Raw genomic sequence first — 21440 nt, 5'->3', positions numbered from 1 at the left:
GGGAGCGTTCATTATTTTCAACAATACACAAAACGAATTGTACCTAGGTATAATTGAATTGTACCTATCTTCAAATCCTTTGTAGATATGTCTGAATTGAACCTATCTTCAAATCAATTGTACCTATCTTTAAATGAATTTTACCTATCTTCAAATGAATTAGAGATAGGTATAATTCAATTGAACCTATCTTTGATTGAATTGAAGATAGGTATAATTCATTTGTACCTAGGTATAATTATTTAGAGATAGGTATAATTATTTACACCTATCTTCAATTCAATTGTACCTATCTTTAATTCAATTGTACCTATCTTCAAATGATTTGAAGATAGGTACAATTAATTGAAGATAGGTACAAATATTTGAATATATGTTAATTTGGCGTTCCATAGGGAAGAGCCAAAGATCCGCCACCGATGATTTTGTCGACAACGCTCTATAAATAAAAAGTAGGTTGAGGTCATTTAAATTTGAATACCATTGGGATTGTTGACAGTGTCGTTTTCTGTATTCCAGGTAAGCCGTGCATGTAACATCGTAAATATCTGTGTAACGTTACAGTACAGTTTGAAACTGTGAAATTTTATGTAAACGCTGTACACGAAGAACAAATACGTATAGGACAAGTTGCTGTTGTTTTACTATAGTAGGGCCTATAGGTTAGGACCTTAGTCTTTTTTTTTTAAATGAATGTGCTTTGTACAACTGTGTCCTAATTTCAGTTTGTGGGGTCAGTCCATAGAGAATTTCAAAAACATGGCAGATGTTAGCAAACCTGTGGTTTATAACAGAGAGAAATGGTTAGAGGAAAATCAGAAGTTCTTTTTGCCACCAGTCTGCAACAAGATGATGTAAGTATAGTTTACATATATTTGACAATCATTTGGAGTATAAATACGGAAACCGGTATTTTATCAGCCGATAGCCTGTTTTTATTTGGCATTTGAGAAATTTTCTGGTTGTTGCCATTGTTACAGGATGAGAAATAATGAATTGAAGGACCAGGCTAGGATTCAAACCTATATATGCCCCTGAATCTCTAGTCAGGTGCTCTATCAATATTGATCGCTATCTGGTGCCAGTATTTGAACCACTAGTCTGACCATTACATTTCTCATCCTTATTATAAATGGTCTTTGCTTTCAAAAATCACTATGATAATCCCTATGCTCTTAAATTTAAATCCTTTGCCATTAAGAATTAAATTGTTGAAGTTTCAGGGGTTAGCCAGCACCAATTGTAACCAATGGTAACAGAATGGGAAACTTAATGATGGACCAGATTAGGATTAACAACCCCCCACCTTGAATCTCTAGTCAGGTGCTATAACAATTAACTATCTTACACTGGTATTCAAACCGTTCTGACTAGTACTGTCATGTTCCCCTCCCCGTTAATGATTTTCAAAGATCACCATCCTCTGGCTCTTTCCTCTGGCAGTTCCTGGGGTTGGCATTTCACCAATTAAAAGGGATGGGAGAAATAATGACGGACCAGACCAGAATTTGAGCCTGTGCCCCCTGCAACTATAATTTGGGGCTCTACCCACTGAGCAATCTGGCGCCAGTATTAAAACTGTTCTGACCATTACACCACAAAATGTATGGCAGCAGCCAGATAAGTGTACCAGTATAATTATGCATATATAGAAAATTCTACAGATTAATATCTGGCAGCTGCTAGAAATTATGTGGCGGCCAACATATAAAATGTTTTTCTGACCTAGTGGCAACAGTTACCTTCTGTAAATAAACCATGATTTTGTAGTTTTTAGCTCACCGAGACGAAGTCAAGGGGAGCATATGCTATACCCTCGGCGTCGGCGGTGGCGTCGGCGTCCGGACCTGGTTAAAGTTTTTGTTGCAGGTCCTGTATCTAAGCTATTACTTGTCCTATCTTCACCAAAATTGCATGGATGATGCATCTGAACCTACTTATGGACTTGAAAGACTTGGATGCTGAATCTGGGTCCTAAATTTTAGATGCTGGAGGAGGTTAAGGTTGTTGGACCAGGTAAAAGTTTTTGTTGCAGGTGCCCTTTGATAGCAATATCTTAGTTACTGCTGGTCCTTACTTCACCAAACTTGCATGGATGGTGTGTCTTTTGATACTGATGCACCAGACAGGCTTTAGTGCTGAATCTGAGCTATAGGTTTCGGATGCTGGAGGAGGTTAAGGTTTTTGGAGCAGGTTAAAGTTTTTGTTGCAGGTGCCCATTGATAGCAATATCTAAGTTTAATACTACTGGTCCTAACTTCACCAAACTTGTAAGGATGATGCGTCTTATAATACTGATGCACCTGACAAGCTTGAATGCTGAATCTGAGCCATAGGTTTCGGATGCTGGAAGAGGTTAAGGTTTTTAGAGCTGATTTAAGTTTTTGTTGCAGGTGCCCTCTGATGATTATATCTTAGTTACTACTGGTCCTAACTTCACCAAACTTGTATGGATGATGCGTCTTATGATACTGATGCACCTGACAAGCTTGAATGCTGAAACTGAGCCATAGGTTTCGGATGCTGGAAGAGGTTAAGGTTTTTAGAGCTGGTTAAAGTTTTTGTTGCAGGTGCCCTCTGATGATGATATCTTAGTTATTACTTGTCCTTACTTCACCAAACTTGCATGGATGGTGTGTCTTTTGATACTGATGCACCAGACAGGCTTTAGTGCTGAATCTGAGCTATAGGTTTCGGATGCTGGAGGAGGTTAAGGTTTTTGGAGCAGGTTAAAGTTTTTGTTGCAGGTGCCCATTGATAGCAATATCTAAGTTTAATACTACTGGTCCTAACTTCACCAAACTTGTAAGGATGATGCGTCTTATAATACTGATGCACCTGACAAGCTTGAATGCTGAATCTGAGCCATAGGTTTCGGATGCTGGAAGAGGTTAAGGTTTTTAGAGCTGATTTAAGTTTTTGTTGCAGGTGCCCTCTGATGATTATATCTTAGTTACTACTGGTCCTAACTTCACCAAACTTGTATGGATGATGCGTCTTATGATACTGATGCACCTGACAAGCTTGAATGCTGAAACTGAGCCATAGGTTTCGGATGCTGGAAGAGGTTAAGGTTTTTAGAGCTGGTTAAAGTTTTTGTTGCAGGTGCCCTCTGATGATGATATCTTAGTTATTACTTGTCCTTACTTCACCAGACTTCCATGGATGGTGCATCTTATGATACTGATGCACCTGACAGGCTTGAATGCTGAGTGTTTCGGATGCTGGATAAAGTTAAATTTTTTGGAACAGGTCACATGTTTAATAGATGATAGTACTATTTCAAACTTGCATAGTTGATTTAACTGTAATATGAATAATCGCAGAGGTAGCTTCAGATGCAGAGTTTGATCTCCATTATCAAGGATGCTAAAAAATAAATCTTAGTTATTACAGGTCCTTACTTCACCAAACTTGAATGGATGGTGTGTCTTATGATACAGATGCACCTGACAGGCATGGATGCTGAATCTGAGCCATAGGTTGCGGATGCTGGAGGAAGTTAAGGTTTTAATTGCTAGTGCCCTCTGATGATGATATCTTAGTTATTACTGGTCCAAACTTCACCAAACTTCCATGGATGATGCGTCTTATGATACCAATGCACCTGATGGGCTTGAATGCTGAATCTGAGCCATAGGTTTCGGATGCTGGATAAGGTTTAGTTTTTTGGAACAGGTCACATGTTTTATAGATGATAGCTTGCATAGTTGATTTAACTTTATTATAAATTAAACGCAGAGATTGCTTCAGATGCAGAGCCTGATCTCCATTATCAAGGATGCTAAAGAAATCTCCTACCTCACTCAAACCTGCTCGATAGATAGATGTGTTTGTTGATAAATGATATAACAAGATTCCTATGATATAGTATTGTATGATATGAAACAATATTGGTTGATATGATACAATATGATATCATATGTTATATTATAAAAAGTTATACGATAAGATATGATATTGTATCAATTTTTTTGATATTTTATGATATGATATTGTGATGTATAGTATTGTATATTATGATACAATATTGTATACTATAATATTATATTGTATTTTTAATTTATTATTTTATCACATGATACAATTACATAAGATATTGCAAAATATTATATTGTATCCTATGATACAATATTCTATAATATTGTATCAGACAATATTGTATAATATGATATTGGTTTCTGTAATATAGAATTATATCATATGAAATTGTATTATATGATATTGTAATATGATACAATATGTATAATATAATAATGTATTTTATAATATTTTACTTTATCACATAATATTGTATCATTTGATAAGATACAATGTTGGAATCAAATTATATTGTATTATATGATATTATATCATATTATGTTTCAAATATGTTTCAGTGTAATTAAATACAATATCATACTATATTATACAATATAATATCATGTTTCAATGTTATGATGTATTATGTAATATGATATTGTAATATAATAATATATTGTATTATATTTTATGATATTGTATTATGTGATCAAATACAATAAGGTATAACACAATACAATGTCATATCATACGTTACAATATCATATCTCATTATTGTTTATAACGGTATTTAATTGTATTATATGATATATATTATAAATATGACATGATGCAATATTTAATTTTATATCATTGTATTGATTAACATATGAACATATGATTATCATAAAAAAAATTTATCAGATAATATACGATATTTTGTCAAAACAGAATCCATGAATATCCAAGATCATAAAGTATGATTTTCATATAAAATGATAAAGGTGGTCTTATGAAGGTGATGTCTCATAAGGGTGATGCTCCGTCTCGGTGAGCTTAGTAATCTATGATTACCTATGTTTATATTTATGATAATATACCGGAACTGCTTTTTCTCAATTGATCAGTCTCGATCCTTTCATGAAAATAGATCACTCTGGTTAATAAAGACAGTAGATGTTTGGATTTTGATATTTTACGAATATATCCTTTTGATGAGGTCAATACATGTTTTTTTAAAACCTGATGAAAGTATATCTACTGAGAACGAAGTCTGAGTTTGATATACTCTCATCAAGTCTATAAAACCATGTATTGACTGATATCAAAAGGCTATAATTGTTTTATTATAATAAATCAAAAACTAATTCTCTTCAAGATTATAACAGTAAAATATTTGGTTCATAATGTATAGGTGTTGATTTCGCTATTGTGACGTCACAATGTTGCACATGCTAAAACAAGTACATGTATTTTGTCATAAAAATCTATTGTTATTATAGTGAGGTTTATAAATTTTCTATTTTTAGTATAGTAAGGTTTATAACAGAAGCAGGATCATATGACAGCAATAGACAAATCATATGCTTGGGAAAGATGCGATATTATGATAATCTGAGTTATTGATCATATTTTTTACATATTAGGCACAATGACGGACAAGTTAAGTCCTTTTTTGTTGGTGGTCCGAATCAAAGAAAAGATTACCACATTGAAGAGGGGGAAGAGGTATGTTGCTGACAAGACTTTTGAATTAACAAGAAAATAGAACTGATTTAAAGTTCTTTTCCAGTTCTTATAATTTTATCAAATGAATATAGTTGTACTGATAATTATTTTTACTTTTTACAGCTTTTCTACATGTTGAAAGGAGACATGTGCCTAAAAGTTGTAGAACAAGGAAAACATAGGGATGTTACTATTAAACAAGGGGAGGTAACTACTGAGAGAGAGAGATAGAGAGAGCAGTTACTGAATGGTAAACAAAACAGGTGTACATTTTGAGCTCACCTGAGCTGAAAACTTTTTTGATCAAAATTTGTTTGTCGTTGTTGGTGTTGGCGCTCTCATTGGCATTGTAAACTTTTCACAATTTTATCTTCTTTTCCAGAACCAGAAAGCATCATTGGATGAAAGGGATTCAAGTTTGTTCAAATGAATCCCCCCCCCCCAATAATCTTCCAGCAGGAGGGGGGACCCCCCCCCCCGCACCTACCCCCCAGCGTCGCACCGCGACTCGGCCATCATCCTTTGGCTGCTGGGCTACTTATTTACGGACAGGGCTAGTAAAAAAAATAATTTGGTAGTCCTGCAGGCAACCATGGATTTTAAGTTAGTGTCTACCCCTGCATGTAATATACCACATTGTCAACATATTTTTTATTATGACTCCATTAAGCTGATTTTATCATGCCTATTGTTGCTCGGTGAGCGATGTGGCCCACGGGCCTCTTGTTTATGGGTTATTTGAAACACAACTCTTCTTAAACTGCTGCATGTAATTTCATAAGAAAAGCGCAGATCTATCAGGAAGTTCTGGTTCTGTTATTTTCCTTTAGAAATTTGTTGTTGTTTAAGACGTACAATATGCTCATTGCTGGAAGTTTTTTGGAAGCTAGCAGCTATGTGTATTTGATGCGTACCCTGCCATATTTTATGTGTAGGATTGTCAAGTACCGATAATGGGAAAGCATGGGGAACATGAGCTTGCAATCCTCATGCATCCTTGATTTGGATAATTTATAATGTACTTATTAGTAATATATTTAAGATATAATAATACATTAACCTTTCCTGCTTTGAAACAGTTATTGATTATAGGGGCACTCCATACATTTTACCTTTAAGGTTAGACGACACGTCCCTCAATTTTAGATAACTTTTCCCAGGAATTTGTTAATGGTTTACAACTACTTTGACAAGCTTTCTTGCAAAAAATTAGGGTACCTTACCATGCATTTCTGCAAAATACTAGAGTATGCAATTTCCTATATAATCTTCTTGAAAATACACTTGAATTGCTGATATAAAAATAAATACATCTTAACAGCACAATTCACTATAATATAACTATATCTCTGCCGGGGCGGGGCTTTGAACTCACGACCTCTAGAACCTATACACTTCTGGCAGTGAGCGGCCACGGTTTTAACCACTCGACCATCTAGGCATATAACCAAATACAAGTAAATTTTGATCAGTTTTAAAGTAATTATAAAATTAATTGTTTTTATTGGAACTCTTTATTACGCGGAGATACAAAAAAGATTCTCGAGGAACGTGTCGTCTGACCTTAATCTATCAAAACAAATTTGATATAACTCAAAAGCAAATATATTGTGTGTATGTGGTTTTTTTTAGATATTTTTATTACCAGCGAGAATAGCTCATTCACCACAGAGACAAGCTGACACCGTAGGTCTGGTGATTGAACGAGAAAGAGCTGAAAATGAAATGGACGGACTGAGGTACGTACAGAATTGTCACATTAATGATGAACTAGGCATCAAATACATGAAAAATACCACTACATGTAAACAGCATGTGAAAAATCATTTAGATATTACACTGAAGAGAATGGGGAGAAGACCTTGAACTCTTTGTATGAGGAGTGGTTCCATTGTGAGGACCTTGGGACACAGCTCGGACCAATCATTAAAAGGTTAGAAACCTTTACTAGGACTTCTCTATATCTGACAGTAAAGTTCACATGATGTTTAATTAAACCTTGCATGGTTACGTTGCATTTAATGACTGGTTTTTTCAGATTTTTTGCTTCTGAACAGTGTAAAACTGGCAAACCTGTTCCAGGTGAGACTCAGATAAATTTTTATTGTGAACCTTTTATTAAAAACAATGTTTTTGTGAGAACTTATCTCCCCAGAGGCATTAACTGTTTGAAAAACTGTAACATGCAAAGATTATATATGAGCCCAATCTTCCATTCCTTTATTATGTGAACAGATTTATGGAACGCCAAATTAACATATATTCAAATATTTGTACCTATCTTCAAATAATTGTACCTATCTTCAATTAATTGTACCTATCTTCAATTCATTTGAAGATAGGTACAATTGAATTAAAGATAGGTACAATTATTTGAAGATAGGTACAATTGAATTGAAGATAGGTGTAAATAATTATACCTATCTCTAAATAATTATACCTAGGTACAAATGAATTATACCTAGGTGCAAATGAATTATACCTATCTTCAATTCAATTAAAGATAGGTTCAATTGAATTATACCTATCTCTAATTCATTTGAAGATAGGTAAAATTCATTTAAAGATAGGTACAATTGATTTGAAGATAGGTTCAATTCAGACATATCTACAAAGGATTTGAAGATAGGTACAATTCAATTATACCTAGGTTCAATTCGTTTTGTGTATTGTTGAAAATGATGAACGCTCCCTTGAAGAGATTTCGGGTCACTAACTGTTATATACCTAAATAAAAACTGGCTTTATTTTTTTTCCATAATTTTATCAAAGAATGTATAATTCAGTTGATAATCACTCTATTTATTAAAGCGGTAACAATTATTATGAGTTTTTGTTTGTTTTAAGGCTCAATCTTTCGAAAAGTTGACAAAATCATATGGCCTATTTTATCATCCCGATCCCGATTTTATTTCTAAGTCACCTTTCTTCAATCTTTTTTTTATTTTTATTATTTATAAATATATAAAGGTGTTAAGCAGTAATGTCAAACTACTGCTGGCAAAACAATACTCTGCAGCTGCTCGGCCATGGCCTTTGCCTTTGGCAACCGGATGAAGATACTGATAAATTTTCGCGCCAGTTGTGACGTAACAGAAATGACGTACTATACAGGGAGTATTCATTATTGCCAATATTTAAGTAATTGAAGATAGGTTCAATTCAATTGTACCTATCTTTAATTCAATTGTACCTATCTTCAATTCATTGCATTTGTACCTATCTTCAAATCAAATATACCTATCTTCAAATGAATTAAAGATAGGTATAATTGAATTGTACCTATCTCTAATTCAGTTTGAAGATAGGTACAATTGAATTGAAGATAGGTACAATTGAATTGAAGATAGGTACAATTGAATTGAAGATAGGTACAATTATTTGAAGATAGGTACAAATATTTGAATATATGTTAATTTGGCGTTCCATACAGATTTAAGCAAATCCAGTTTATATTATACCTGTAATCATACTGTATACTATATTTTATGTGTAGACTTGCGATTATTTAAGTCGAGGTCTTTGTCCATACACAGTTATTGGAAAATATTGTTTACTGGTACATGTATAAATGCTCTGATGTATTGTGTTAATTTCTGTGTACTAGGAACCATACCCGAGAACCCTCCCATTGTTCTAGATAGCAAGAAATCATTGCAGGACCCGTTCAACTTGCATACATTTATTGACAGCAAGCGTCAAGATCTGGAAGAAAAGGGGCGGGTCAACTTATTTGGAGACAACAGCCAGTTTCAGGTAAAGATCACAAACAATATGGAAATCCATTTGAAGGTGAAGTAGCCATTCTCATTGGTCACAATTTAGTTTTTAAAAAATAGATTGTGTAAAAGACAAGTCTAGTTTGATTTACTGTCAACATTTATTTTCTTATAATAATCCTTGGTGACATGGATATTTTTTGTTTTGGCGATATAAACATGTTTTTCAAATTTGTTAATATTGGATTAATATTTTTGCAATTTGACTTTCTCAATCGTATTTAGTGAAAACTACATATTATATGCTTGGAAATCTCCATGCTTACAATAATGTAGTGAAATGCAAAATGTGAATTCCATTTCATATATACCAGTACTTGGTTAATGTAAAATCTGTTGAATTTTGAAATTACATGGGAGTACTGGTCTCATGATTTTATTTGACACAGGTTGATCTGTATGGTAAAGGAAGCAACTTAGGGCAGGTGGAAGGGGCAGAAACCTTCATATGGCAAATAGTGAGTAGTAATGAGCCTCATTATTGTACCTCTCAAACCTTTAACCAAATATTGCATGATTGGGATTCTAAATAAATGAAATTTTCAATAAAATAATTACTTTACATGCACATTATATGTACCCATACATTGAAATCTTTGATACATATCCCATATGTGTACATGAATTGTCTGGTCTATGTAGGAAGGAACCTCAGCAGTAACTGTGGAGGGACAGGAGTACAAGTTGGGTCCAGCTGACATCATGCTGGTCAGAGCAGGGCAAAAGTAGGTCACACTGAACAGTTTATTTTGCATTATTTATTTTAATGATTTATAAAGTGACTGTTGATATTGGAATTGACCATTGGCTGACAGTCCATGGCATGAACATCTGTCATGAAAGAATTACACATGTAATAGCCAAGGTCATTGATGATATACATGCACTTAAAAAGTAACACTATCGGTAAATACTGAGTTTTTGTATTATACATGTACATATATACCTGCAAATGATTATTTCCCAGATGCAAAAGTTATTTAACTGCTTTGCTGGGGAATGGACAACTCAATATTTAAGCAGCGTTGATTTTTTTTTTTGGAAAGATTTTTATGTACATGTCTAAATTTTATTGTTTTTTAGGTATGAAGCAACAAGACCATCTGGTTCAATTGCCTTAATTTGTTATCAGGATGCAACACGAAAAGCCAAACTTTTCCCATCAAATTGATTAAAAAGAAATGGTTTAGGAAATGAGGCAACACATCAAGGATATGAAGGGCCTGTATGTTATTGCAAATGAAAATGCTACAAAATACAAAGTGATGTATATGATTCTATTATTCAGGAAACATTAATAATATCAGCTTTATACATTCAAAAAATTGGGAAAAAGGTTCTGTGTCATATTTAGTCACAAACACAACATATTAAGATCAAAAGATTTTTTAAAACAATGTGTGTTTTATAAGTTTGAAGTATAAATGTGTGTATACTGCTGTTATTGTGCCATGGAGATTTTTTTATCATTTGAGAGTCTCATTTAATTGTTTATACCTTTTTTGTTTTTTATGTACCTTGTAGAGGGAGTTTTATATATATCGAAGTGTGTGTGTAAAAGTTAAACCACAATGGAACATTTCACATTGTGAGAATTTTGAATCTACTTTTCAGTAAAAATGAAGCGGAAAAAATATATTTGTATGTTGATGGTTTTAGGGTTTTTTATCTTTTTGTTTATTTTGAAGTGGTTGGGGGGGGGGGGGGTGAAGAAGGTAGTTATATGTACATCTGATTTTAAGATGTTTAGAATTTCATTTACTTGACAATTTCCAGTAGATTATTCGGCAATAGGGCTATACATGAATATGCTTTTTGTAGTTAATATTATTAGTTTTACAAAACTTAGTACAAATATAGTGGATGAATTTTTTTCTGTATTGTATTTTAAAGTACACTCTACCAGTATTTTACATTTTCAGTCAATGTAAATGTTTATATGTACCATTTGTCTCAAAATGTTACATGCATATACCTGGTATACATATACAGGTCTATTATTTGTTGTTTTGTTCCAAATGCTTTCTGTTCATAAAATAGCATTTGTTATTTTTGTTTACAAGTTACATTTATTGAGTTATATACATGTACCGGTACTAGTATTACATCTGAGAATGGTGACAAAATAGAAATAATAAACTTACATTGCTTGTTTCATTTGCAATCAAAAAAGTAACATGTATATACTTCAATTGTTTTGATCATGGACTTTAACCTCAGAAATTAAATTTTTAAACTTTCACTCTCATATGTTCAAGCAATTCAGTGTTGACTTTGAAAGAAAAATTGAGTTTGGTAATAATACCAAAAAAAAAAACTAAAGACAATTCAGGGGAAAAAATGTTGTGAATATACATAAATAAACTCATTTTAAAAAATAATACTTACTTCTTTAGTCATTTTGTGATTTACCAAATGTTGCGTTCATCATTAATAATCAATAGAAAATAACTTTAAAATTATTCTTCTGGAGAATTTGAATGCTGTAATTTAACCTTTTAGAAATAATAAGGGTATATAATTATAAGAACCAACAATTACCACAAGAAGAAGGGTTGGGACAAAAAAGGGTTTATTACAATGTTTAATCAATTTACATTGTAGTAATGCATGCTAAAAACGTTCTTGATATTATGGATCTGAGACATACATGTATAGAGGTATCCAGCTTGTGAAATCATTGTGGTAACCTTAGCTAGTGCATACTACATTTAGTTCAAGTTTGTAGTAGGAGTCCAATTGTACAGAAAAGCAGACTCATAATCTGTTGGTCTGGTGGTAAACAATGATACTTGGATTGTAAATATAAAAGATAATGTGTTAGATTACATATTGATAATGATATGATTAAGAAATAATGAGGAAACTGAATGTTGAATTCTTGCAAATTTAATGCCATCTCTTATGAGTTTGCCAAAGAGATCCCTATATCATCATTTGATAGAAAATTTCTGTTTACATGCAATCTCATCTTTAAAAAAGCAATTACAGTGACAAAGAGGTATAGCGTACTTAATATACGATTTGGCCTCAAATATAGCCTTTTGCAAACATCAGACATTTTCAATATTATACAATATTTAGTTTAAATATATTCAAAGAAACGCAAATTACACAATCATCATGCATGCTCTAAGAATCTTAATTATCTTACACGACATCATTAAAATATTCAGGTTTTGTTAGGGATATATAGGAAAGTAGTTAGTATACGATAAAAATTGGATATTTGACTATTTGAACCACTCTAAACCAAAGACATCCGATTAAAATTATGTTCTATAGGTATTGTAGTACTAGTTTACATTGAATTAGTTTTGGTTTAACGTGGTCTTCGTACTGAAAATTAGACAAATATTTCAATTAGTGTCTTTTCTTAATACAATCACGTATATAGCCATATATATTGAAAATGCATCTGCTGAAAATGTTAGGTGCGTGGCCTAGTGGCAACGCGGAGGTCTTTTTGATTTTGTGGTCGCTGGATTGAATCCACTAAGTAGTAAATTTTTTTCACTTAAATTGAAATATGAACAGAATAGAGAGGTTACATGTATCTATTCTTCTGAGGTTTTTCTTTAATTATCTTGTTTAATTCAGTCTGAGTATGAGCATACCCAATATAAACAGATTTCTTCATTAACACTATGCATCTACTCTATTTACACTTAGATCCATTGCATTTTGCTTGAACTTATCACGGTTCAGATTATCAACTACTGTTATACTCAGAGTTTCCCTAATTTATGACAAATCAGTTGTTACAGACACCATTATAAATTGAGTACAGTGTATCCAGGTTTCGAAAATGATATTGCAACAGCTAGGTACCTGAAGCTAATTTTAGTAACAGGTACTTTTTATTCAAACACAGGAATGGGGAAATACGCTATAGACGTCGCGCACGATACTAGTGTCCCTTTCACCTACGCTATTATAGATTATTTTGAGGGGTTGAGGAAGAGCCGTTAAAAGGAAAATATAATAGTGTGGGATATCAATCGCAAGAGAAATTTGAAAATAATGAAAATATCTTAAATAAAATGAATTTTACATACTTTTTGATTTGAGGAATGACAGGTCTTAATTATCTGTTGTTGACGTGAAATATGAATGTCCTGCGTTACATTCAGTAGCTATGCGCTTTATGCACAGGTTGATAAAACAATCAATTTTGCGCCAAACAGCATGAAATTTGGAATGTTATTGTAACATCCATATCAAAGTATTTCAAATGTTCGATTGATAAATATAATATTGCAGCCTTTGAAATGGCGAAGTACTCGGTGTCCCGGTTTTTTTTTAAAGATTCAGATAGACTGACATTTCAATCATCAATATTATGTCTAAAACGAAGGTAAGTTGCTTATTTTTGATACAGATATATTGCACACGTATCCTATAATAAGATACAAACGACTATTATTATAACAACAATATCCATAAGGCAGGTTGATTTTTAAGTTGTCCAGTTTACTGCTGACTGCCAACTGCCAACTGCTGACTGCCAACTGTTTACTGCTGACTGCCTACTGTGTACTGCTTACTGCCTACTGCTGACTGCCAACTGTTTACTGCTGACTGCTGACTGCCAACTGTTTACTGCTGACTGCCAACTGTTTACCGCTGACTGCCTACTGCTGACTGCCAACTGTTTACTGCTGACTGCCAACTGTTTACCGCTGACTGCCAACTGCTGACTGCCAACTGTTTACTGCTTACTGCCAACTGTGTACTGCTGACTGCCAACTGTTTGCTGCTGACTGCCAACTGTTTACTGCTTACTGCCAACTGTTTACTGCTGACTGCCAACTGTTTACTGCCAACTGTGTACTGCTTACTGCCAACTGATTACTGCTGACTGCCAACTGTTTACTGCTTACTGCCAACTGTTTACTGCTTACTGCCTACTGTGTACTGCTTACTGCCAACTGTTTACTGCTTACTGCCTACTGTGTACTGCTTACTGCCAACTGTTTACTGCTTACTGTCAACTGTTAACTTCTTACTGCCTACTGTGTATACTGCATAATGCCAACTGTTTACTGCTGACTGCCTACTGTTTGCTGCTGACTGCCTACTGTTTACTGCTTACTGCCAACTGTTTACTGCTGACTGCCAACTGTTTACTGCTGACTGCCAACTGTTTACTGCTGACTGCCAACTGTTTACCGCTGACTGCCTACTGCTGACTGCCAACTGTTTACCGCTGACTGCCTACTGCTGATTGCCAACTGTTTACTGCTGACTGCCAACTGTTTACTGCTGACTGCCAACTGTGTACTGCCTACTGCTTACTGCCAACTGATTACTGCTGACTGCCAACTGTTTACTGCTGACTGCTTACAATATCCATAAGGCAGGTTGATTTTTAAGTTGTCCAGTTTACTGCTGACTGCCAACTGCTGACTGCCAACTGTTTACTGCTGACTGCCTACTGTGTACTGCTTACTGCTGAGTGCCAACTGTTTACTGCTGACTGCCAACTGTTTACCGCTGACTGCCTACTGCTGACTGCCAACTGTTTACTGCTTACTGCCAACTGTGTACTGCTGACTGCCGACTGTTTGCTGCTGACTGCCTACTGTTTGCTGCTGACTGCCAACTGTTTACTGCTGACTGCCAACTGTTTACTGCTGACTGCCGACTGTTTACTGCCAACTGTGTACTGCCTACTGCTTACTGCCAACTGATTACTGCTGACTGCCAACTGTTTACTGCTTACTGCCTACTGCTGATTGCCTACTGTTTACTGCTGACTGCCTACTGTTTACTGCTTACTGCCAACTGTTTACTGCTGACTGCCTACTGCTGACTGCCTACTGCTTACTTCCTACTGTGTACTGCTTACTGCCAACTGTTTACTGCTGACTGCCTACTGTTTACTGCTTACTGCCAACTGTTTACTGCTGACTGCCTACTGTGTACTGCTTACTGCCAACTGTTTACTGCTTACTGCCTACTGCTGACTGCCTACTGCCAACTGTTTACTGCTGACTGCCTACTGTTTACTGCCAACTCTTTACTGCTGACTGCCTACTGTGTACTGCTTACTGCCAACTGTTTACTGCCTACTGCCTACTGCCAACTGTTTACTGCTGACTGCCAACTGTTTACTGCTGTGTACTGCTTACTGCCAACTGTTTACTGCTGACTGTCTACTGCTGACTGCCTACTGTGTACTGCTGACTGCCAACTGTTTACTGCCTACTGTGTACTGCTTACTGCCAACTGTTTACTGCTGACTGCCTACTGCTAACTGCCAACTGTTTACTGCTTACTGCCAACTGTTTACTGCCTTCTGTTTACTGCTTACTGCCAACTGTTTACTGCTGACTGCCAACTGTTTACTGCTGACTGCCTACTGCTGACTGCCCACTGTGTACTGCTTACTGCCAACTGTTTACTGCTGACTGTTTACTGCTTACTGCCAACTGTTTACTGCTTACTGCCTACTGTGTACTGCCTACTGCCAACTGTTTACTGTTGACTGCCAACTGTTTACTGCTTACTGCCAACTGTTTACTGCTGACTGCCTACTGCTGACTGCCTACTATGTACTGCTTACTGCCTACTGCTGACTGCCTACTGTTTACTGCTGTGTACTGCTTACTGCCTACTGTGTACTGCTTACTGCCAACTGTTTACTGCTTACTGCCAACTGTTTACTGCTGACTGCCAACTGTTTACTGCTGACTGTCTACTGCTGACTGCCTACTGTGTACTGCTTACTGCAAACTGTTTACTGCCTACTGTGTACTGCTTACTGCCAACTGTTTACTGCTGACTGCCAACTGTTTACTGCTGACTGCCAACTGTTTACTGCTTACTGCCTACTGTTTACTGCTGACTGTTGACTGCCTACTGTGTACTGCTTACTGCCAATAGCTTTCTTTACCTCTTTATTGGGTTAAGCGCATGTGAAGACCCATTTGAAGATGGAGAGATTGATAGCCTTTATTTTATTTTACACAAAAACACATATTAACAATTCCAGTAGGTGTGAAAACCCATCACGCACATAATTTTAAGTGCATTAATTCGTGTTCACCACTTTTGAAAGACATTATAGATAATGGATTTCTTCATTTGTCTGATGTCCACGTAGGACGTTTGAGATTTTGTTTCATTCCTGTCATCCAGAATAACCTTGAAAGAGTGATGGACACATGGAATAATCATATAATTAGAAAACAAAACATACTTTACAGTTTTGTTTAGTGTTTAATGGAGTAACATAATTTCTGTAAAAAATAAAATCATAAATGTTAAGGTAGTCCCTCCATAACTATTATATTTCATATCTAATATATAAATTCAAGTTTGATTTCTAAAATCTTAGTGTGGTTTTAAGGGGTTTATTTAATAATAAAGATTCATCTTTAATTTTTTTATAAGAAATTGAATATTAACAAAGTTATTCCATCTTGAAGTTAACATTGAAGTCTATGGGGGGGAAATGCATTTTTTAATATATCTTTATAGTACAAATGATTTTCTCACAAATCTCCTGGTAAAAAGTTGCAAAAGCTTTCCTTTTCTTTGACAATGCTAACATAGATCATTATTTACCGTACATATTTTCATAAATTTATAATTGATTATTTTTAATTTTTGCAAGGGGCAGACAATTCTTTTAAAAAGTTTCAAGTGCAAAACATTCATTTGATCGTCTGCATACATATTTCCGAGTTTGGTTAAGCTTTATATCGGCCTCATAATGATTTTAAAATAGATACATGTACTCAATATAGATCATATCAATCAAAATTGTTAAATTCGCCTCAGTTATGGATGGACTACCTTAAACACACACCACAACACGGTAGATGCTCACACCAAGCACAGGGGCATCGTATCCACTCTACACTCTATGATATATATATTAAAGAATATTATTTATATACACGTATGTCATAGAGTGTAGAGCGGATATGGAACGCCAAATTAACATATATTCAAATATTTGTACCTATTTTCAAATAATTGTACCTATCTTCAATTAATTGTACCTATCTTCAAATCATATGAAGATAGGTACAATTGAATTAAAGATAGGTACAATTGAATTAAAGATAGGTTCAATTGAATTGAAGATAGGTGTAAATAATTATACCTATCTCTAAATAATTATACCTAGGTACAAATGAATTATACCTATCTTCAATTCAATTAAAGATAGGTTCAATTCAATTAAAGATAGGTCCAATTGAATTATACCTATCTCTAATTCATTTGAAGATAGGTAAAATTCATTTAAAGATAGGTACAATTGATTTGAAGATAGGTTCAATTCAGACATATCTACAAAGGATTTGAAGATAGGTACAATTCAATTATACCTAGGTTCAATTTGTTTTGTGTATTGTTGAAAATAATGAACGCTCCCTTGAAGACATTTCAACATGGAGGGAAACGAGGGAAGCACCAACAACCCCTCTATTTGATGGGGTATCAAGTGCCTACAGAAATTTTTGAAAATAAAGATAAAAAATATTAAAATCATGCATTCTGACTGTATTTTGGTCTAAACGTTCTACATAAAACAATTAATTTAAGAATTGAAGATAACAATTTTTCTATTGATCGACGTATCGCATTGATGAAAAAGTTTTCCGGTCAATTTTTTCTTTGATACGTCGATCAACAATTGAATTGAAGATAGGTACAATTGAATTGAAGATAGGTACAATTATTTGAAGATACTGGTACTGTACCAGTTATCGGCTAAGACCAGTTATCGGCTACACTGAGGGTTCGGGTTTATAGCACGCGAATATTCGAGATTTTGTTAATTCAGTCGTCTGTTTCGAATAAAGAAAAGTATGTTTGCTTGAAAACTTTCCTCAATATGTTTTAAACATGAGCTTTAACGATCATTGTTTACCGCTGATTTACATCTTTGCACTTTTAGCTTTGGGGGAAGTGACATAATAAGTTAAAAATAGAATATGACCTCTTTATGATACGTAATTATATCCCTTCTTTGATTTGACATATAATATCAATACATATAACATTTATAAACAAAAGGAACTCAATAAATTCCGAGAGATCCATTGCGCAGTTGAACGCGTGATTGTATAATCATGCATTGATTAGCGTACGATTGTGTGTATTACCGTATGATGATAAAAGAATAATTTTTTTAGTTTTATTTATGTATAATAACCCCTAAGACCAATAGGCCGACCCCGCAAGGGACATAAATCAATCAACACTTTGCAGAATATAAAATCAACATGTACAAGGATTTTATTATGTTCTTACCACGAAGCCGATAACTGGTACAGTAAATCATAAAACCTCGGCAAATTCGGGGCGTGTTAAAAGCACAGAAACAATATGTTTTGGGTTCTAAATGATAATGTAATCTAACCGATGGATAAATAAGGAGTTCACAATTTAAAGTATTAAAAGTTTTATTCCAATTTATCAAGAAATAAGGAAACACGAAAAGAAAACGTTAAATTATAGCCGATAACTGGTACAGTGCCAGTAGGTACAAATATTTGAATATATGTTAATTTGGCGTTCCATACACCAAGGTGGTCAAAACAGTTTTAAAAGCCATGATGTTCATAAGCTATCATTCCGAGCGCAAATTCTTTGCAGCAATTTGCGTAAGGGGATAGTAGCAAAGCAATGCAAGTCAGGATTTCACATTACAAGAAAAACAGTGAGAAAAACTAACGTTTTTACGAACCTCTCTCAATCATAGTATACTGTGGAATTATTAGAATTCGCGGTGACTCAAGTTTCGTTTTTATTTTGTGGGAGCTTTCCAAACGGAGATAACAAAATTGAAAAGAGATGCATGTTCAAAATGTTAACATATTTAGCACCAGTCTGACAAGCCTGTTTCTTTACAAGATCGGAACCGAAATATAGTCAGAAACATTAATTAAAACGTCTTCCACTTATGACTTTATTTCTGAGACAAAACTAGTTGGCAGTAAGCTGTTGGCAGTAAGCATTAAGCAGTTTGCAGTTGACAGTTGGCTGTCGTATACGGAATTCCATAGAATTGGAATTAAAAATAGAAGAAGAAATAAATCGAAATTTAAATAAGTCTGATAAAAAGTAAAGTTATAGAGCAATTTAGCAATTACCAAATCAAATCAGAACTTTGTATTTTGATTCAATATTCAGTGCCGCCAATATGCATTATAGCTGCAATAATGTAGTATAGAACACTCGTTTGTTTGTTGTTGTTTTTTTCTTCTTCCTTTTTTTTGGGGCGGGGGGGGGGGTGTTCGGATAAAAAAATCGGAGATGGCTACGTTATTACAACTACATGTATAGTATATGCTATATTTTGAGATTTACATTATTAAGATTTTTACCAAGCTGTTGAAAAATGTGACTGGGTTAAAATTCACCGATTCATCACATAAACGATCGGGATTGGTGTACAAAATAATCTGAAACTTAATAGAGGAAATTTGGAACATCTTGGTATCGAAAATGTTTTGTGATTAAACGTTTATTCGGTTTAATTTTTAGGCCAATAGCTATCACATTGAGTGAGAAATCTTATATCAAGGGAGAAGTTTAAAGTAAGTGATAATATGTTTTTACGGTGAAACCGTATGGAGGGCAAAGCAAATGTTAGATCTTCTTTGTATTTTGGCTTCATGTAAATTTAGTGTGTAAAATTTTCATTCCGGCAAAGGTTTTGGGCATATTAAGTTACTTTGTATCATTGTTTGTGAGCTTTTCCTTTGATGTCAGCAATTTATTTTTTCTTGATAAACAACAGTTTGAATTACAAACGTTTAGGCCCCAAGATGTTTAGGCACAAGCAAATTAGATGTTTAGGACCCAAGATGTTTAGGCCCCAAGATGTTTAGGCACCAATTTCAAGATGTTTAGGCACCTGTTGTTTTTAATATACTATTTAATTATGTATCTCTTGAACAGTTTTAAGCAAATTAATGCATTTTTGTTAAATTTGGAGAAAATTAATTACATGAAAATTGTGATGCAAGAGCTGCAATTTATATGAGATTCATGACTAGAACACAAAATTAAAGTTATACGAGGGTATGCATTATAATATTCATATTTGAAAATTTGTTTGTTACCTATCATCATCAGAATTATACAAAGTTTGAATATTTAAAAACAATCTTTAATTTGTGAAAATCTGTTCCTTTTGAGGATTTAAACATATAACCTATGAGTTTCTGTGATATTCAAAACAAATGGGGGAGTTGGTTCCCTGTATACTGGAGGGGAAAATTCCATGGATCTAACTAAACCCCTTTTCTACTGTGGAGGGAATCACTTTAAATAGGTTCTGATTGTAACAGGTGTCTGTACTTCTATCCATTGTTACATGATATGTAAAACTGTCACGAAAGCAAAAAAGATGCAGAGTAAAGGTTTGTAATTCCGATACACAGGCAGGCACCTAATGTTATATACTTTTCTCATAAAATATGCCTAACAATACCTTCCTAACAATCTACATATTCATAATGTATTATTAGGTAGAGAGTATATACCGGTATTTCTTATCATGAGAAAAACATATAATATCAGGTGCCTGCATCCATGATGGGCTTGGTCTTCCTTAAAAGGGATTTACCATACATGTAAATGCAGGAAGACACCCCATGCTTGGCATCATCTGTTAGAACATAACCTGCCAATTTCATAGGTTGGTCAAGAGCACTGGATGTAATAGCTAGATTAAATACTCAAAATCAGACTTTCTTGGATGTCAGCCATGTGCTACATGTACATAATATGTATCTATAAAATAATACACATATATCCAGCACATGCAGGCACCGGTGAGACACTTGTTTCTGTTAAAACAGTTCATCCCATAAATCTAAAAAAATTTAATAACAAAAACAAGAGCATTATAGTCAAAAATGTTAAACAAAAAAAGAGGTTGGTGCCTAAACATCTTAAGATAGGTGCCTAAACATCTTGGGTCCTAAACATCTTGGGGCCTAGAGCAGTTGTTATTTCTAGAACATAAACAATGAAAAAGGTATTTTAAAAATATAAAAATTAATAAATAAAATCTGCCCACCTGCCCCATATTTTTTGCAAATCAGGATGAGAATCTAAATATTAATTTTATGTGGCCTAAGCTATTTGATTAAAGAAAGATAAAATGATAAACAAACTTACATG

General features: G+C 34.2%; 1 protein-coding gene across 1 annotated transcript; it reads left to right on the top strand.

The window, feature by feature from the left end:
• The first annotated feature begins 500 nt into the window (after window positions 1–500).
• On the top strand, window positions 501–11668 carry LOC105319341 (3-hydroxyanthranilate 3,4-dioxygenase). Its single transcript, XM_066088030.1, has 11 exons — window positions 501–519; window positions 726–854; window positions 5427–5508; window positions 5632–5715; window positions 7141–7247; window positions 7340–7441; window positions 7547–7590; window positions 9116–9264; window positions 9677–9745; window positions 9930–10012; window positions 10371–11668. Exons 2-11 carry the CDS (start codon window positions 760–762, stop codon window positions 10456–10458), a joined length of 903 nt encoding a protein of 300 aa, XP_065944102.1. The 5' UTR covers window positions 501–519; window positions 726–759; the 3' UTR covers window positions 10459–11668.
• Window positions 11669–21440: the final 9772 nt, after the last annotated feature.

The sequence above is a fragment of the Magallana gigas genome, chromosome 6 (assembly GCF_963853765.1).
Source record: "Magallana gigas chromosome 6, xbMagGiga1.1, whole genome shotgun sequence".
NCBI lineage: Eukaryota > Metazoa > Mollusca > Bivalvia > Ostreida > Ostreidae > Magallana > Magallana gigas.
Note: the sequence above shows the minus strand (reverse complement) of the source record. Positions and strands in the feature narration are given on the sequence as shown.